Source organism: Gorilla gorilla, chromosome 1 (genome assembly GCF_029281585.2).
Source record: "Gorilla gorilla gorilla isolate KB3781 chromosome 1, NHGRI_mGorGor1-v2.1_pri, whole genome shotgun sequence".
NCBI classification, from domain to species: domain Eukaryota; kingdom Metazoa; phylum Chordata; class Mammalia; order Primates; family Hominidae; genus Gorilla; species Gorilla gorilla.
In genome coordinates this window covers 188,703,045-188,721,875 of record NC_073224.2, presented here as the reverse complement: position 1 = coordinate 188,721,875, position 18,831 = coordinate 188,703,045, and the positions used below count along the sequence as shown (strand labels likewise).

General features: G+C 38.9%; 1 protein-coding gene across 2 annotated transcripts in view; it reads left to right on the top strand.

The window, feature by feature from the left end:
- Nucleotides 1-18,185, top strand: part of RNF11 (ring finger protein 11) — a 36,825-nt gene extending 18,640 nt beyond the window's left edge. The window contains exons 2-4 of one of the 2 annotated variants that reach the window (XM_055348719.2): nucleotides 10,962-11,081; nucleotides 15,034-15,203; nucleotides 16,229-18,185. In XM_055348719.2, coding sequence (XP_055204694.1) covers nucleotides 10,962-11,081; nucleotides 15,034-15,203; nucleotides 16,229-16,400 — 462 coding nt within the window. In that variant the 3' untranslated portion in view covers nucleotides 16,401-18,185. The remainder of the gene's footprint in view (nucleotides 1-10,961; nucleotides 11,082-15,033; nucleotides 15,204-16,228) is intronic. The other variant, XM_004025779.5, reaches the window with a different exon arrangement.
- Nucleotides 18,186-18,831: the final 646 nt, after the last annotated feature.

The window sequence follows — 18,831 nt, the reverse complement described above, 5'->3', positions numbered from 1 at the left end:
GCCTAGTTCCTTTTTCAAATGAATAGCCCATAAGTATATGTTGGCTCTTACTAACTTTACTCTGGGAGAAAAAAACATAGCTCCAATTTTCTTTTCATTATAGGCTCTTTCTTGAATAGAATACTTGCATAGAATAAAAATAGCCTATACATTGGTGAGGGGAGTGTTTACATTGCCCCCAACATACTGTTTAATGCATAACATACATTATTTTATTTAATTATCACATAGTATCTGTAAAGAGGAACTATATTATTTTTAATACTATTAATATGCTATATAATATGTATATATATGTTTCTACTACTTATATATCATGTAATATGTACATTATAGCTGACATAGAGACTCAGCAGTTTGTACTCTGGAAAGTTTGTTACATTTAATTTTTTCTTTTTCTTTTTAGTGACAGGGTCTCACACTGTTGCCCATGCTTGAGTGCAGTGGCACAATCATAGCTCATTGCAGCCTCAAACCCTGGGCTCAAGCAATCCACCTGCCTCAGCCTCCTGAGTAGCTGGGACTAGAGGTGCATGCCACCACACCTGGCTAATTTTTGTCTTTTTGGCAGAGACAAGGTCTCGCTCTTTTTCCCAGGCTGGCTTTGAATTCCTGGGCTTAAGCAATTCTACCTTGGCTTCCCAAAGTGTTGGAATTACAGGCGTGGGCGACTGCACCCAGCTGTGTTTCACTTTCTTGCTGGTGTTCTTTGAAGCACAAAAGTGATTAATCCTGATAAAAGCCAGTTTGTCTATTTTTTTCTTTGGGGAGCTTTTGGTATTTTCAAGGAGGGGGTCAAACTTGATTCTTCTGCATGTGACTAGCCTGATGTTCCAGCACCATTTGTTGAAAATAGTTTTCTTTTCTCGTTGAATTATCTTGGTATTCTTGCCAAAGATCAGTTGTCTATAAATATGAGAGTACATTTCTGGACTCTTCTGTTCCATTGGTCTATATGTCTGTCCTTAGGCTAGTACTGTACTGTAGCTTTGTAAGTAAGGTTTGAAATCAGAAAGTGTGAGTCTTTTTTGTTGTTGTTGTTCTCCCTTTTCAGGATTGTTATGGCTATTCTTAGTCCCTTGTATTTCCGTGTGAATTTTAGGATCAACTGTCAATTTCTGCAAATGAGCCAGCTAGAATTTTGATAGAGCTACATTTAATTTTTTTTAATGAACCTACATTGAAATATTCAACGGTCGCCCAAACATTATCACCCCAAACCCACTGTTTATCTTAGAGTTCATTCTTGGTGTTGTACATAGATTTGCCATGTATAATGACATGCACCCACCATTATAGTATCACACGTGTAGTTTTACTGCTCTAAAAATTTTCCGTGTTCCATCTGTTCATCCCTCCCCCCAACACCTGACAACCACTGATGGTTCTATTGTCTCCATAGTTTTGCCATTTGCAGACTGTTGCATATTTGGAATCATACAGTATGTAGCCTTTTCAGATTGGCTTCTTTCATGTAGTAATATGTATTTAAAGTTCCTCCATGTTTTTCATGGCTTGATAGCTCATTTATTTTTTAGTGCTGAATAACATTCCATTTGCATTGATATACTGTAGTTTATCTATTTACCTACCGAAGGACACCATAGTTACTTCCACATTTCGATAGTCATGAATAAAGCTCCTGTAAACATTTGTTTCTGGGTTTTGGTTGGATGTATTTTTCAACTCCATTGGGTAAATACCAAAGGGTGCAATTGCTGGATCAAATGGTAATAATATGTTTAGTTATGTGAGAATTATCAAACTGTCACCCAAAGCATACCATTTTTTTTTTTTATGATTGTTTTTTGAGATGGAGTCTCGCTGTCACCCAGGCTGGAGTACAGTGTGGCGTGATCTCAGCTCACCACAACCTCCACCTCCCTGGCTCAAGCGATTCTCGTGCCTTAGCCTCCCGAGTAGCTTGGATTACAGGCACGCGCCACCATGCCCAGCTAATTTTTGCATTTTTAGTAGAGACGGGGTTTCACCATGTTGGCCAGGCTGGTTTCAAACTCCTGACCTCAGGTGATCCTCCCGCCTTGGCTTTCCAAAGTGCTGGGATTACTGGCGTGAGCCACCGTGCCTGGTCGCAAAGCATACCATTTTGCATTCCCACCAGCAGTAAATGAGAGTTTCTGTTACCACACATCCTTGCCAGGACTTAATGTCAGTGTTTTGGATTTTCACCATTCTGATAGGTGTGTGTGGTATTTTTTGTTTTAATTTGCAGTTCTCAGTGCTTCTCAGTACCTCCCACCCACCTTATCTGGGACAGGATGGCTGGAGGGGCTGGAGTTGGGTAGTTCTCTTTCCCCAGGTAGGTTAAGCTCTGGTGAAAGTTTCTCCCAGAACTTTATATTAAACTAAAAGTTTCGCATGAGGATAAGACTTATTAGGAGCAGAATGCTCTGGCATATTTAAAATGGTTTATTTTCCTCTCCGCCTCCTGGAAGCACTCATGTGAGGACCTGGTAGAGGTTTTGGAGGTAAAATTCACAAAAGTGTGGGGGCCCCATATGATTGGGTCCACTTGGAGTTTTTATTTTAATTTTCTTTATTTTTTATTTACATTTTTTGTTTTTTTTTTGTTTTGGAGATAGTCTTGCTCTGCGGCCCAGCATGGAATACAGTGGCACAATCTCAGCTCACTGCAACCTCTGCCCCCTCCAATTCAAGCTATTCTTGTGCCTCAGCCTCTCTCGAGCAGCTGGGATTACAGATGTACACCACCATGCCCGACTAATTTTTGTATTTTTTGTAGAGATGGGGTTTCGCCACATTGCCCAGGCTGGTCTCAAGATCCTAGCCTCAAGTGATCCGCCTGCCTCAGCCTCCCAAAGTGCTAGGATTACAGGCGTGAGCTACCAGGCCCAGCCTTGACTTTTTAATAATAGCCATTCTGACTGATGAGATGGTATCTCATTGTGGTTTTGATTTGCATTTCTTTTCTTATTTCTTTTCTTTTCTTTTTTTTTTTTTTTTTTTGAGACAAAGTCTGTCTCTGACGTTCAGGCTGGAGTACAGTGGTGCAATCTTGGCTCACTGAAACCTCCGCCTCCAGGGTCAAGCAGTTCTCCTGCCTCAGCCTCCCGAGTAGCTGGGATTATAGGCACCCGCCACCATGCCCAACTAATTTTTGCATTTGTAGTAGAGATGGAGTTTCACCATGTTGCCCAGGCTGGTCTCGAACTCCTGACCTCAGGTGATCCGCCTGCCTTGGCCTCCTAAAGTGCTGGGATTACGGGTGTGAGCCACTGCACCCAGCCAATTTGCATTTCTCTAGTGATCAGTGATAATCGGAATGGCACGCAATTTACAACATTAGTTGTTTATTTCTGGAATTTTCCATATAGTATTTTCAGACCATGGTTGACCACAGTTAACTGAAACCTTGCAATAAGTGGAGACTGCTGGAGATCCTCTTCATTTTAAAGATGAAGAAATAGGTTGGGCAGTAGAGCAGGGCAACTAGGAGAAATGCATTTAAACAATAGGGATAACTGCACAGTGAGGCAGAAAATGTTATATAATACACTAGATTTGGCTCAAAGGCAGTCACAGGAGCCTCTAGGAGTTCATTTCCAGTAGAGTCCAGGAGAGGAATGAGATATTGGAATTAAGTAGGTTATACAGTGATACTTGAAGTAATGAGACTTCTTTAAAATGAAATGGGTCTTCTAAAAATGTTTCATAAATCCTAAAGGTAGGCACAACATATGGCACATAAATTATCAGAAATACCCATATGTATAACATCTCTTTTTTCATTTGGAAGTAAACAGCCCTGCCTCAGCAAATTTCTCAAGTTAATAAAATGTTTTTAGTGTCCCCGTGTCTTCTTTTCTATTCTCAGTTGGTGATTTCCTTTCTTTTGCCAGTCTCCCTGATAGGCAATCTGTGCTCTTTGTCTAACCTTTCTCTCTTGAATTTATAGTGTAGTTATTACTAAGGCACCAATTCCTATCAATTAAGGCTCATTGCAGTGTAATGTGGATGTGTTTTATTTAGTATTATGTCCACTGGGCCTTTGTATATTTAGCGTTTGCACCACTCCCCACCCCATTTTCATGTGACAACTGGAGGCCTTGTTCAAAAAACTACCAGGAAAAGGACATGTATCCCATCCTTTATGGCTTTCTTGTAACACCAGAAACTATCCAGCCTTGTTTTGTCCTGTTTACTGTAAGGTCCTAAGCCAGTGGTTCTCAACCAGGATGAATTTGCTCTCCAGGAAACGTTTAGCAAAGTCTAGAGACATTTTTGGTTGTCACAATGTGGCAGGGAAGAGGGTGCCACTGGCATCTAGTGGATGGAGAGAACTGCCAAACACCCTGTGATGTACAGGACAGCCCCTACAACAAAGCATTGTCTTACTAAAATGTCAGTATTGCCCAGGTTGAGAAGCCCTTCACTAAGCAAGCCCCTTTTCCTCTCTAACCTCAGTTAGGTCCTTAATTAAGTTTGTTTCTTCAACTGAAAAGTGGAGGTTATTGCAACTTTTTCAAATGGTTGCAAAGATAAATTAATTTAAGGCGTGGAAATATTTAGCACAGTATCTGACACACAGTGGCACTCTGCTGAAAGAATAAATTAGGGTTTTAAAAAAATGTTGTATAATGCAGCTTCTCATCCATCCTGATTTTCCTGCAAAAATTCTCATGTTAAATGTTTTGATCCATTATCACTGTAAATCTCTTACATGTTATAGAAATTCCTGTATTTAAGCTTCTAAAATTTCCTAGACTACCTCTTAAATATGTTTTGATTTTTGGTCATGAAAGCAATGATTATACCACCACTGGAACAAATCTTTTTAAGTAACAGAAACCTTTTCCTGTTCTTTTCTAAAGCACTTCAGTGAATTAAAGATTGGTGAGGAGTGTAGGTCAAAGTTTAAGTCAATCAGTAATTGAATATTTTCTGTTGTCAAAGAGTTAATAAGTTCACGATCAAATAGCATATGTAGGAGAAGACGTTAGAAAGATTTCAGAAACACTAAACTTATCCCATTCTCTTTGTGCTTTTAATTTTATGTAGCAATTCAAGGCCATCAATAGTTGTAGTCTTAAAAGCCCCTAAAAGCAGAAATGATATTACTGTCAAGAACTAGTAAACCATACATGAAAGATTTGTGGATTGTTTAGATTTTTATGATGTACCCCTGTTTGCAAGGTGGTGTTAGGTCCTATGAATTAGGAGTTTGTAAGTTTAGTTAATTGGCTGAGGCCCATTGTTGATGTGTTAATTTTTTTGTGAATTAGTTTTTAACATACGGATCCTGCACAAGATAAATTTATACCTTTAAACATTTCAGTTTTTTGGTATCGTAAATGGTGTTCAAACTTTTTATTTTGGCTTCCAGTTCATTGCTGGTATTTACAAATACAATTGATTTATGTGTGTTCTTTTAACCTGCAACCTTGCTGAATTCATTTTAGGAGGTTTTGGTTAGAGTCCTTGGGATTTTCTAAATAGGCTCATGTCTGTTTGTCTCTCTTTAATTAAAAATTTTTAGGGTGTGTTTTTGTAAAGCATTAATATTCAGTTTTGGGTGTTTTCATTCTCAGACTGATTCTCAACCTGGCCCTCTTTTAAACTTTCACACCTTCTCCCTTTTCAACTTCACTCCCTTCCCCAGAAATCACTGAAATGACTTCTGAGCACATTGTCATTTTATCTTACTGATTCAAAATTATTATTAGATACGTTATTATACCCTGGAGGTAACAGAATAGTGCATCCAGAGTCTTTAATTATGTAGGACAATTGTGTTAGTGGGTGAAAGCTGTTAGGCTTTTGGATTCTTGCATCTACTTTTTATTGATTTTTTTTTCCTCATTGTCAGTTCTTCATCTGCTGTTAGTGTGTCTACGCTTAAAGTACCTCTTCCTACTTCTAATAATTTGGCATGTTGGAAAACCAGATACTCAAGCTCATCACAGTGTTTTCTAGCAACTCCCAATAGAGAGATGCCAGAGGCAGTGGCAGTTAAGTTGCATTTTCACTTGTGAATAAACTATTCTGGGGTTTAGATACATAGGTACTTTATATTTTTTTAAGTTAAAAATTTTTTAAAGTTTGGAACAAATTTGCTTAATAAAGTCAGTTTTAGCGGGAAATTCACATGCACATGAGAATTGAAAGAAAGAACCTTTAATGTTGATGTAAGCTTATCATTCCTTTTTCACATATACCTCACCACCTCCTCTGTGTTTAATTATCTGGACTTTTTTCTCATCCCTAGATTTTGTTTCTCAAAAATGTTTCTCCCTTAAAACATGTTTTAATGAACTCTGTAAGATCTAAGTTCTTAATCTCAAAGTAATCTTTAGATTGAGGAGTACTAAAATTGAGATCCACAGACCCTTTAAGGTCAGGGATAGAACTGCTTTCAGTGTGATTGATTTCCTTAGTAATCTTATGTGTTTTATTCAAAAACGTTATCTGAAATAGCTTTCATTGGACTGCATAAGGTTTCCATGGCAAAAAAAAATTTTAAGAATCCGTGAGAGGCAATCCCAGAGTGAGCTCCTGTCATTGCTGCCAGAAACCACAAAGCCTTTTGAGAGTTCTGAACTCTGAGTCACAGAGTTCTGATAGGTATGTGGTATTGTAATTCAGTTGAATTTTGCTGTTGCAATATTTAGGTAAATTGTGAGACATAATTAAGATTTGCAGCACGAAATGGGCCCAAATATATATGGAGTCTTGCTCTGTTGCCCAGGATGGAGTGCAGTGGCACGATCTCAGCTCACTGCAACCTCCACCTCCCAGGTTCAAGTGATTCTCCTGCCTCAGCCTCCCACCATGCCCTGTCTGTGATAAGATTTTTTTTTTTTTTCTTGAGACGGAGTCTTGCTCTGTTGCCCAGGCTGGAGTGCAGTGGCACGATCTCAGCTTACTGCAAGCTCCTCCTCCTGGGTTCACACCATTCTCCTGCCTCAGCCTCCGGAGTAGCTGGGACTACAGGCACCTGCCACCACGCTCAGCCTGTGATAAGATTTTTAAATAAAAATTTCACTGCTTGTTGCTATGGCTCATGCCTGTAATCCCAGCAGTCTCGGCTCACTGCAACCTCCGTCTCTCCGGTTCAAGCGATTCTCCTGCCTCAGACTCCCGAGTAGCTGGGATTACAGGCACATACCACCACCCCCAGCCAATTTTTTCTATTTTAGTAGAGATGGAGTTTCACTACATTGGCCAGGCTGGTCTCGAACTCCTGGTCTCAGGTGATCCACCTGCCTTGGCCTCCCGAGTAGCTGAGGCTACAGGCATGTACCACCACTCCTGGCTAATTTTTGTAGGGATGGGGTTTCGCCATGTTGCCCAGGCTGGGATTGCGGGTGTGAGCCACTGCACTTGGCCCCAAAACACTTTTTAACGGATGATGCTGGGACACCTGCATATAATCACATAGTTAAGTGAAGTTGGGCCCCTTTCTTACTATATGCAAAAATTAATTCAGAATGGTTCATACACCTAAATGTAAGAGCTAAAACTTTATAAACCTCTTAGAAAATATAGGAGCAAGTGCTCATGACCTTGGGTTTGACAAACTTCTTAGGATACTGAAAGTAAAAGTAACCAAAGTTGAATTTCATTAAAATTTAAAATTTGTTCTTCAAATAACATAAAGAAAGTGAAAAGATAACCCATAGGATGCAAGAAAATATTTGGGCTTTTTGTTTGTTTGTTTGTTTGTTTGAGACAGAGTCTCCCTCTGTCATCTAGACTGGAGTGCAGCAGCACAATCTTGGCTTATTGCAACGCCACCTCCCAGGTTCAAGCAATTCTTGTGCATCAGCCTCCCAAGTAGTTGGGATTACAGGTGTGCACTACCACCACCTGCTAATCTTTTTTTTTTTTTTTTGTATTTTTAGTAGAGGCAAGGTTTCACCATGTTGGCCAGGCTGGTCTTGAACTCCTGACCTCAGGTGATCTGCCTGCCTCAGCCTCTCGAAGAAAATACTTGTAAATCATTGGTCTGCTAAGGGACTTGTGTCCAGGAGATAACAAGAAGATAATTTGCTATCAGAGAGGGCAAATCAAAATCGCAATGAGATATCACATCTTATCCACTTGAATGGTTATAATAAAAAGATTAAGTTTAAGCAATGCTGTAGAGAAACTGGAACATTCTATTTCCCTTTTTAAAATGCACACTTCATTGATTTCCAGTGTGTTCAGAGTTACACAGCTATCACTTACCAATACAGCTCTCGATGGGATTGTAAGATGGTGCAGGTGCTTTGGAAAAGTTTGGCAGTTCTACAAAAGGTTTTGCAGAGTTCCATTCATTGGTTTATATACCCAATAAAATGAAAACATGTACAAAAACTTATACATGAATTTTCATAACACTGTTATTTACAGTAGCTAACAAGTAGAAACAACCCATGTCCATCAGTGACTAAACAAAATGGTGGTGGACTATTCAGCGATAAAAAGGAATGCAATTCTGATAAATGCTGCATCGTGGGTGAACTTTGAAAACATGCTAAGTGAAAGTCGAGCCACAAAAGACCACATATTAGTATGATTCCATACACAGGCATACCTTGTTTTATTGCACTTCACAGGGTTGTGTGTGTGTGTTTACACAACTTGAAGGTTTGTGGCAGCTCTGCATGAAACAATTCTTTTGGCACCATTTTCCCAGCAGCTCATTTCATTTCTCTGCTACATTTGGTAATTCTCGTGCTTTCAAACTCTTTCATTATATCTTTTACGGTGATCTGTGATCAGTTTTATTAGGGTGGTCTGGAACGAAACCCACACATCTGAATAATGCTTATCTATGAAATGCCCAGAATAGGCAAATCTATAGAGACAAAAAGCAAATTAGTTAGTAGTAGCCTAGGGCCAGGGAGTTTGGGGGAGTGACTGTTAATGAGTACACTTTCTTTTGGGGGTAATGAAAATATTCTAAAATTGATAAGTGATGGTTGCATAGCTCTGAACACACTAGAAACCATTGAAGTGTGTATTTTAAATAGGGAAATAGAATGTGAATTATATCTCTAAGGTGTTACAGTTAATGGAAGCCTTTCACCTTATCGTGATACTGTAAAATTTCCTCAATGCTGAGTTGTGCTTTTTAAGGCTGGGTTTGGCTGCTCACTCCTGGGATCCCAGCACTTTGGGAGGCCAAGGCAGGAGGATTGTTTGAGCCCAGGAATTCTAGACCAGCCTGGGCAACATAGTGAAAACCTGTCTCTACAAAATGTATATTTTTAATTAGCGGGGCATAGTAGCATGGGCCTGTAGTCCCAGCTACTCAGGAGGCTGAAGTGGGAGGATCACTTGAGCCCGGGGGGTCGTCAAGGCTGCAGTGAGCCAAGATTGTGCCACTGCACTCTAGCCTAGGTAACAGAATGAGACCCTATCTCAAAAAAAAAAAAAAAATATATATATATATACACACACACACACATTTATCAGGAAGATAGATGTGATGCTAGCTTTTACATCTCTGTGTAATTGTTCAGGAACTGCATCAGTGCTAATCTGGGGGTTTTTGTTTTGGTCAAGATTTCATGGAACATCAGAACTAGAACATACATTGAGACCAACTATTCTAAATCCTCCATTTTATGGTCTTAAATGTCAGTCTGGCAAAATTCAGAGAAAACATTTCCCAGTAGGAGACTGCAGCTGGGAGGAAGGTGGTGCCAGCAGCAGCTTGTAAGGATATAAAGAGAAAGATCAGAAGAGCTGGCTCTTATTTCCTACTGGAGGAAAAGATACCGCTTTTGGTGACAAGCTGCATGCTTTAGCAGTGACTTTATTTTTCCTTCACCACAAACCAGACTTGTGCTATTTCCAGCCTCAGCACATTATTTAGGCACTTCCCCACTGCATTGTTTTCGTTTCTGAAATTGTATCACATTCCCTAAATTGAATCCAACTTTTAATGTAGTGCCCTTCAGACAGACACGTTTTACATTCACCTGTTTTGTGTCTTTCTTGGCTTAAACCACCTAAGATTAGGGCCCGATACATTCTTGACAACATCCATCATTTTATAGGTGCTTCATTTATATATTAACAAATAACCGGAATGCTTCAGAGATTTTTCGCATCAGATCAGACCTTGCTGTTTTTGGTGTTTGACCCTATCTTCTGGCCGGGTGCGGTGGCTCACACCTGTATCACACCTGTAATCCCAACACTTTGGGAGGCCAAGGCAGGTGGATCACTTGAGGCCAGGATTCGAGACCAGCCTGGCCAACATGGTGAAACCCTGTCTCTACTAAAAATAAAAAAATTAGCTGGGCATGGTGGCGCGTGCCTGTACTCCCAGCTACTCGAGGTTGAGGTGGGAGAATTGCTTGAACCTGGGAGGTGGAGGTTGTAGTGAGCCAAGATCGCGCCACTGCATTCCAGCCTGGGTGACAGAGTGAGACCCTGTCTCAAAAAAAAAAAAAGAAAGACTCTATCTTCTGTCCTGCTTCAGCATATTTTATAACCCTGTCTTCCATTTCTATTCTACCCCCTTCCGTGCTGCTGCATTTTTCCACAATGCATATTTTAATTTTAAATTATTCCTTTTCTCCTTTTCTTAAAGGCAGATGATTTCCTTTGGATTCTCGCTCTTTCTCTCTTTTGCATGCAGACATATGGAGAACTAAAGAAAAGTATTAAGGAAAAGATTGTTTAAATTTATTTGAAATTTGCTTCTCTGTGAATTCCATCTTGAAATTTAAACTCACAGGGCAAGCCCATGTGTCTCCTAATCAACAATGAGGAAATGGTAGTTAGGTAACATTGTATAAGACATTTAAGGAGATGATGGTGGAAAAGGGAAGAGAGGAAGTCAGAGGAATCAAGAAGGATGAGATGTCTATCTCCAGTGACTAGTGGTGTCATTAGAGAAGAGCCCATATATTAAGTAAGCCCTTATCTTGATAAGTGCTTTATTATTCCTTACAATACTTTTTTTTTTTTTTTTTTAACAGAGTCTAGCTCTGTGGGCCAGGCTGGAGTGCAGTGGCGTGATCTCAGCTCACTGCAACCTCCGCCTCCCAGGTTCAAGCAATTCTCATGTCGCAGCCTCCAGAGTAGCTGGGATTATAGAGGTGAATGACTGCACCTGGCCTCCAACGCTTTATTAAGATAGGTATTTTGTCTGTTATGCTGATGAGGAACCTTAATGCTCAGAGATATTAAGAAGCTTGCATAAGGCCACATACATAATTAAATGCCAGAGCAGAAATTCCAGGGAATGCCTGTACTCTTTCCATTATGCATTTTTGTTCATTAACCTAGGTAGGGGGCATAGAAATTCTGAGTTTGAGAAGCATGTGGAAGGAAGTATATTTGGTTTGGTTTTGGACCTATTGAAGTTCCTGTGGGATGGGTAGGTGGAGTTTTGAAAGAGACAACAACCCAGGTATTTTCACTTGGGAGAATGTTGGGTGTAATTTATATCAAGTTTTCCTTTTTGGTTTTATTGTTATTTAATCCAAATCATTAGCAGTTTTTCTTTTTTTTTTCTTTTTGAGACAGCAGTTTTTCTTTTTCTTATTGTTATTTAATCCAAATCATTAGCAGTTTTTCTTTTTTCTTTTTCTTTCACTTTGTCACCCAGTCTGGAGTGTAGTGGTGTGATCTCGTCTCACTGTAGCTCAACCTCCTGGGCTCAAGCGATCCTGCTGCCTCAGTCCCCGAGGTAGCTGGGACCACAGGTGTACATCACCATTTCTGGCTAATTTTTGTATCTTTTATAGAGACAGGGTTTCACCATGTTGCCCAGGCTGGTCTCAAACTCCTGAGCTCAAGCTATCCACCTGTCTTGACCTTCCAAACTGCAAGGATTACAGGCGTGAGCCACTGTGCCAGGTGCATTAGCAATTTTTCATAGCATATCTACAAAGTTCTAATATAATGTGTATTACAAGAACATAAGTGCTTTGATTTAGGTTATTCAGTTATATAATTATGTTGAGTCCCAACTATGTGCCAGATACCATGCTGAGTAGGTAGTAAACATTGGTAAGCAAAACAGACATAGCCCCTGCCCTTATCAAACTACCCACATAGCCCGGGCACAGTGGCTCTCACCTGTAATCTCAGCACTTTGGGAGGCCAAGGCTAGAGGATCGCTTGAGGCCAGGAGTTTGGTCAGCCTGGTCAGCGAAACACTGTTTCTACCAAAACAAAAAAATTGCTGGGCATGGTGTTGTGTACCTGTAATCCCAGCTACCGGGGAGGCTGCAGTGGGAAGATTACTTGAGCCTAGAAGTTGGAGGTTGCAGTGAGATGTGTTTGTATACCTTTTGTCATTAGGTCCATATTTAGGCCCTGAAATAGGCTAATCAAAATATTTATTTATTTTTCATTTGTTTTCAGCTGGGGACGAAACACAGTAGCTTTGCAAATATAAAGTGGGAGCACAACCTAGCACTGGCATTGGAGGTCCTCAAAACAGTCCCCAGGTTTGGTGATTCAATAGGAGGGCTCTTAGGACTTAGTATATAATCTTACTCACATCTGTGATTTGTTACAGCAAAGAATCAAAGCAAAATCAGCTAAGGGGAAAGGTGCTTTGGTCTAAAGGGAACTAAGCACAAGCTTCCAAGAGTTATCTCCTAGTGGAGTCACACAGGACATGCTCAATTCCTTCAACATATATGAAAGGTTTTCTGCCAGAGAAGCTCATTTGGAGACTCAGTGCCCCAGGTACTGATTAGGCACCCACTGCCTAGCATATGACAAAATTCCTGATTCTCAGAGGGGAAGCAGGTGTTGAACATAAACCATATAGTGTTCGCAGATAGGGAATGGTGGGAACCACCCCCAAATCCACATCTTTTTTTGTTGTTAAGATGGAGTCTCTCTCTGTTGCCCAGGCTAGAGTACAGTGGCAAGATCTTGGCTCACTGCAACCTCTGCCTCCCGGGTTAAAGCAATTCTCTTGCCTCAGCTTACTGAGTAGCTGGGATTACAGGCGTGCACCACCACGCCCAGCTAATTTTAGTATTTTTAGTAGAGATGGTGTTTCACCATGTTGGCCAGGCTGGTCTCAAACTCCTGACCTCAGGTGATCCGCCTGCCTTGGCCTTTCAAAGTTCTGGGATTACAAGCATAAGCCACCATGCCCAGCCATCACATCTTTTAAAATTGTTGTTTTTATACCCCTGTCTAATCTTCTACTCACTCAGTGTCTGTTAGCCAACAATTGATTTAGATTCCATTTTGCTGCCTAGAAAATCAGTGGCTGTCTAGTTACGAAACAATTGATAACTCAGATATCAAGCCATTTTAAAACAAGTATCATGGGAATTAAAATTTAAAATTAGGCATGTGTGGTAAGAAGGGTGAGGCCACATTCATCTTTAAAATATCAGGAGGTCTTAGTCATTTCCTTTCCTCTATGGTTTTCTGAACCATGTAAACTGAAATTAGATTGTTCAATCATTTTAAATATCTAAAAGATATATAGAGGGTTCCTTTGTTTTAACAAAAAAATACCAAAGGAGAAAATACACTCATAACGTGAATTAAAATATAGTTTTTATTTTCTTCTTTAATGTTTATTAATGTTTCCCCGTAAAGTAGAACTTTCCTTTTCTGTTCTGCTGTGTTCTCTACACATATGTGAACCACAAGACTGAAGAAATCTAGCCTCTGAAAAGCCCATAGTTGGAGTTTATTTTCTCTAAAACAATTTAGTTATTTTTGTTTGTTAGGTTCAAGGATTTAAGAGACCCTTTATATTATCTTAGTCTTAAACCAGTTTGTTCCCAGTTTGCGTGTGGATGACAGCTCATCAAAACTGGTCAACTAGGACTGAGGCTAAGATTCAGGAAGGTAATCTAGACTGGAAATGGTAATTCAAGGGTTGAAGAACTCAGAGCTGGCAGAGATCACAACAGAGGCCAAGAGTTTGTAGTATTCAAAGAGAAGCCAGAAAGCCAGGACCAAAGCCAAGGACAGTAGCACTTAGCTTAAAGTCTGCAAAGCAGAGAATCATGATGGGGAGAATCATGACGTTGGGGAGATGTTAGAATAATTTACAAATATTGGCATTTACAAAGCTCTTAGTTATCTCATGATTATATCAACTCTCTAAAGTGGGTGCTGTTATCTGCTTTATTCAAAGACATTAAGAGACTTGGTCCAAGCAATCACAGTAAGTAGCCGAGCTGAGACTGAAATCTTATAATTTAATTCTTCAGACTGAAAATCTCATCTTCTGAGATAGTAGTGTTTTTCAGACTGCTCTGTTGATTCTGAGGATTCTGCAAAGGTAACCAAGGTGAGGGCTTGGGGATGGGGAGCTTCATCCCTTCTAGGCCACACTCCACCCCAGCTTCATTCCATCAGAGTTGCTCAGTTTTAAATATTATTATAGGCCAGGCACCATGGCTCACCCCTGTGGCCCCACTACTCAGGAGGCTGAGGTTGGAGGATTGCTTGAGCCCAGGGGGTTGAGTTTACAGTAAGTTGTGTTTGTGCCACTGCACTTAAGCCTGGGCAACAGAGGGAGACCCTATCTCAAAAAAAGGTGGGGGTTATACACACGATTCCTTTGAATGAATTGTTTTGTTGTGTAAAAAATCAGTTGGATTAGGAGCAGCAGAATTCTAATTTCAGTATTGTCCATTAGTGACTGTAGGCAAGCTTGGTCCTATGAAATGGGAAAGTTAGTCTTAGATAACTTTTAGATTTATTTTTGCCATAGTCCAGTCCATTTAAAAAGTTTTAAAAATTATTTTTAGAGATGAGGTCTTGCTATGTTGTCCAGGCTGGTCTCTTATCATGTGGAAATAGTTCATTTAACATTCCATGCCAGTTCAGTGAAGTCTGTGTTTATATCCTTTAGGCAGAATGAGAATGTTTTGGTGTGTGTATGTTTTATTCTAGTAGCTGAAGTTAAGGCAGGGTGAAACACAGTCATACAGCCAAACACTAGCCCAGCTTCCTACCCCTCCCAGGGCTCCCTTTCCCTTCTATCTCTGACCAAAAAATAAGCCCTCGAGAGATTTTTAAAAAATAATCTTTTTCCTCTATATTTTAATATTTTAGGAACAAGTTCCAGTTCCAGTCTACCACCCAACACCTAGCCAGACTCGGCTAGCAACTCAGCTGACTGAAGAGGAACAAATTAGGATAGCTCAAAGAATAGGTCTTATACAACATCTGCCTAAAGGAGTTTATGACCCTGGAAGAGATGGATCAGAAAAAAAGATCCGGGAGTAAGTTTTAATTAATTTGTACATTTCAAAGTTTTATTTTCAGATTGCTTTTGAAAAATTTGCCTTTTCTCCTGCACTTTAGAAAGTCGGACATTTAATATATTGAAACACTTCGCTTAATGCAAGAGAATGTTTAATTTTTTTTCATAGCTCTATTACTGGCTACTAGCAAGAGAATGTTATGTAGTAATTAAGAATTTTCACAGGCCGAGCACAGTGGCTCATGCCTGTAATCCCAGCACTTTGGGAGGCTGAGGTGGGGGGATCACTTGAGGCCAGGAGTTTGAGACCAACCTGGCCAACATGGTGAAACCTCATCTCTACTGAAAATATGAAAATTAGCCAGGCATGGTGGCACGTGCCTGTAATCCCAACCACTTGGGAGGCTGAGGTGGGAGAATCACTTGAAACTCTGTCTCAAAAAGTAAAATAAAATAAAATAAGAGAAAGTTAATGTTAATGAAGAGAGCTTTAACTTACAGCAACCCAGTAAGTAGGCTGAAGTTAGTGTTTCTGTTTTTACAGTTATTAAAATGAAAATTATCTTACTCTAGGATTACTCTAAATAGCACAAGGAAACAAAGTTGGCCAAAGTTAGTGTTTCTGTTTTACAGTTATTAAAATGAAAATTGTCTTAGTCCAGGATTACACTAAATAGTGCAAGAAAACAAAGTTGATCTAACTGATGCTTTTCTACCTAAAATAATCCCATTCTCCTTCAGGTATCTGCTATAATATGTAGCTGTTTACAAGCACAGCAGTAGATTTGATGCATATGTAATCCATTTCTCTTTGCTCTGTTGATTGCTCCTAAATCCTGCAAATTCTCAGGGGATTGAAATAAGAGACTGTGGACAGATCAACATTAGGAAAAAATTCAGTTTGCATGCTTTGGCAATAAGATGACAGGCAAAGCATTCTGATGTGTTACTCAGATTAACACTGTCTTTAATGGGATTTAAAGAGTTTTCTGAATAGGACACTTCTGAAAATGCCTTCTGATTTCTCTCCATTGCTCCCAACAGGTGTGTGATCTGTATGATGGACTTTGTTTATGGGGACCCAATTCGATTTCTGCCGTGCATGCACATCTATCACCTGGACTGTATAGATGACTGGTTGATGAGATCCTTCACGTGCCCCTCCTGCATGGAGCCAGTTGATGCAGCACTGCTTTCATCCTATGAGACTAATTGAGCCAGGGTCTCTTATCTGACTTCAAGTGAACCACCATTTTGGTGGTTTTGATCTTTTGTCACTGAGCCCAAAGAGCCAGGGATTAGGAATTAAGATCGTGCACAAAAGTTTCCTTAAGATTCCTGGATGGCTGCAGATGTTGGGGGAAAAAGTACGTGATATTTTAGAAACTTAGTGGGAAAAGTAGGATGGTATTTTTATGTAAAGCCTTGACCCAATGTTTAAAAATATAATTGTATTTAGATCTTGTTATTGCTGCAGTACATAGGAATTGTGTAAAGTGTTAACAGCAGCTGTATTTGTTTAAATTGTGTGTATTGAAGATTAGGAAAAAGATAGTAGTTATTTTTCCTAAATGAAATAACTTTCTTCTCTTCCCCTTCCCCACCCGAATTCTTTTCTGAAGTTGCTGGCATTTGGGTCAAGGTTTTATTAAAAGCTACATTTTATAACACTGGCACACACAAAAAAGTAGTTTTAAGCTTGTTTGCACAGTTCTTTTTTTCCATTGGAAATGGAATTCATTGCCTTAGGTCTTTTTAAATAGTGTATTATTATCGTTGGGGCTGGCTCTATGCTTGAAAACCAGTTTATTTATAACCTGTTATAAGTGCTATATTCTGTTTGCAGTTAGGAAATGCAGAATTCATAGTGATCTCCTAGCTTGTAAGCAAACTGAGATGCACTATCCCTTTTCTATAAAAAATAAGTTAATGTGTCAAGAAACCAACTCTATTAAGGTGGGGTTTAATATTACCCTTTCCTATGTGTTTTATCTAATTATTTTGGTTGTTAATATGGTGATAATGGAAAGTCAAGTTAAATTTTAAATATTAAGAATTCTGATTTATTGAGATTGAATTATGCCACCACGTTTATGTAAAAATGAAGGTGGCACCGTGGTGAGACCTAATGAGAAATAGTTACTCAGTTGTAAAAATTTTGATTTATTCTCTTTCTTCTGACCTCCTTGCCTCTTGTCTTGAACCATAGCAAAAGGATACTGCATCTCTCATTACTGTAGTGCTGAGGTTATTGAAGTTATATAAAACACATCTCAGTCTCTGTTTCTTGGAAAGGTATCTATTACATCCTGCTGGCTGACTGACAAAACTAAGCAGGGAGAATAAAGATAATTGTATTTTATGTTTTGCACACAAACGCAGAATTTGTATAACCGTATGACTTCATAGTTGTGATCTCAAAAAAGAAGGAATTTCTCCTTTGTTTCTTGCAGTTAATGTAAGAATACTTTAAATCTCTAAGCTTCTGAAGTGTTAGAGGTAGAGATGGTCTAGTAAAGATGTAGTAGTAATGTTTTATCCATTTAGCATGTGTTTATTTTTTCATATGTACTCAAAGGTGACTTATTGGTTCACCTCAGCGATATTACAGCTAAAAAAAATCATTCATTAGCAAAAGGAAAAGTGGTCTCAACCTAACATCAGAAGTGTTTCTTATTATCATTTTATATTGAGTTGAATATTGAACTCTAACACTTTTCTACATACAAAACACAGTGTCATGAAGGTTATTCGTAATTGCATTATAGAGGAATGTAGTATGTCATAAGTACTTTGTAAAGATTTGACATTCAACTGTAGTATCCATATGTTGCTTAAATTTCCTTATGAGCCCCATGATGGAAAGACTTAAAGATGAATTTGAGAAAAATTGAAAGAAATTAGATTATCAGGTTCTGTTAAATTGTTACATGTATCTTGCTTAAATTTGTTTATTAATTTATATCCACCCAATTACATAAAGCAAATTTGGAGGAAACAACTGAAGTTGTGCAATATTTTCTGATAATTGCTTTTTTTATTCTTGTGTTTTCTACTTAAACATAATGTCTGTGTCATCAAGTATTATAGTCAGACTTTCTTTTTTTCTAGATTGTTAAAATTGGCAAATGAACTTTTTTTAAAATCATCTTCCATGTTGCAGTTAGTCTTTCTTTTCATTACAAGTCTTTCACAGAAGTTTGGTGGTAATATTGAAAGAACTAGCATTGGGCAGAATGTGTCTTTTTTAGGCACTTTATATTCTCAACATACAATGTTAAGAACCATCAATTTTGACTTTTACTAAGTTGTTAAATAAAGTTATAATACAGCTGTGAAGGGCTAAAGTTAGAGTTGATTACATAAGTATTCCCCATATAATCTTTTAAAAAGTTGTGTATGATTATTTTAAAATCTATATATATATACCTGTGGGAAGTATTTTTTATTGTTTGGCATTTAATATCATTTAATCATATACTTAGGCTTGATAGCACCAAAGTTTCTAAAACCAAACAATAGCTATAATCTCTTGATTTAGATATGGGCAAGATATGTTCAAGCTTGGCTGTGGGATTTGAAATTTCTGAAAAGCCTAACCAGGAAGAAACAAAAGAATCTTATCCTTTTGAATGCAAAACCTAACA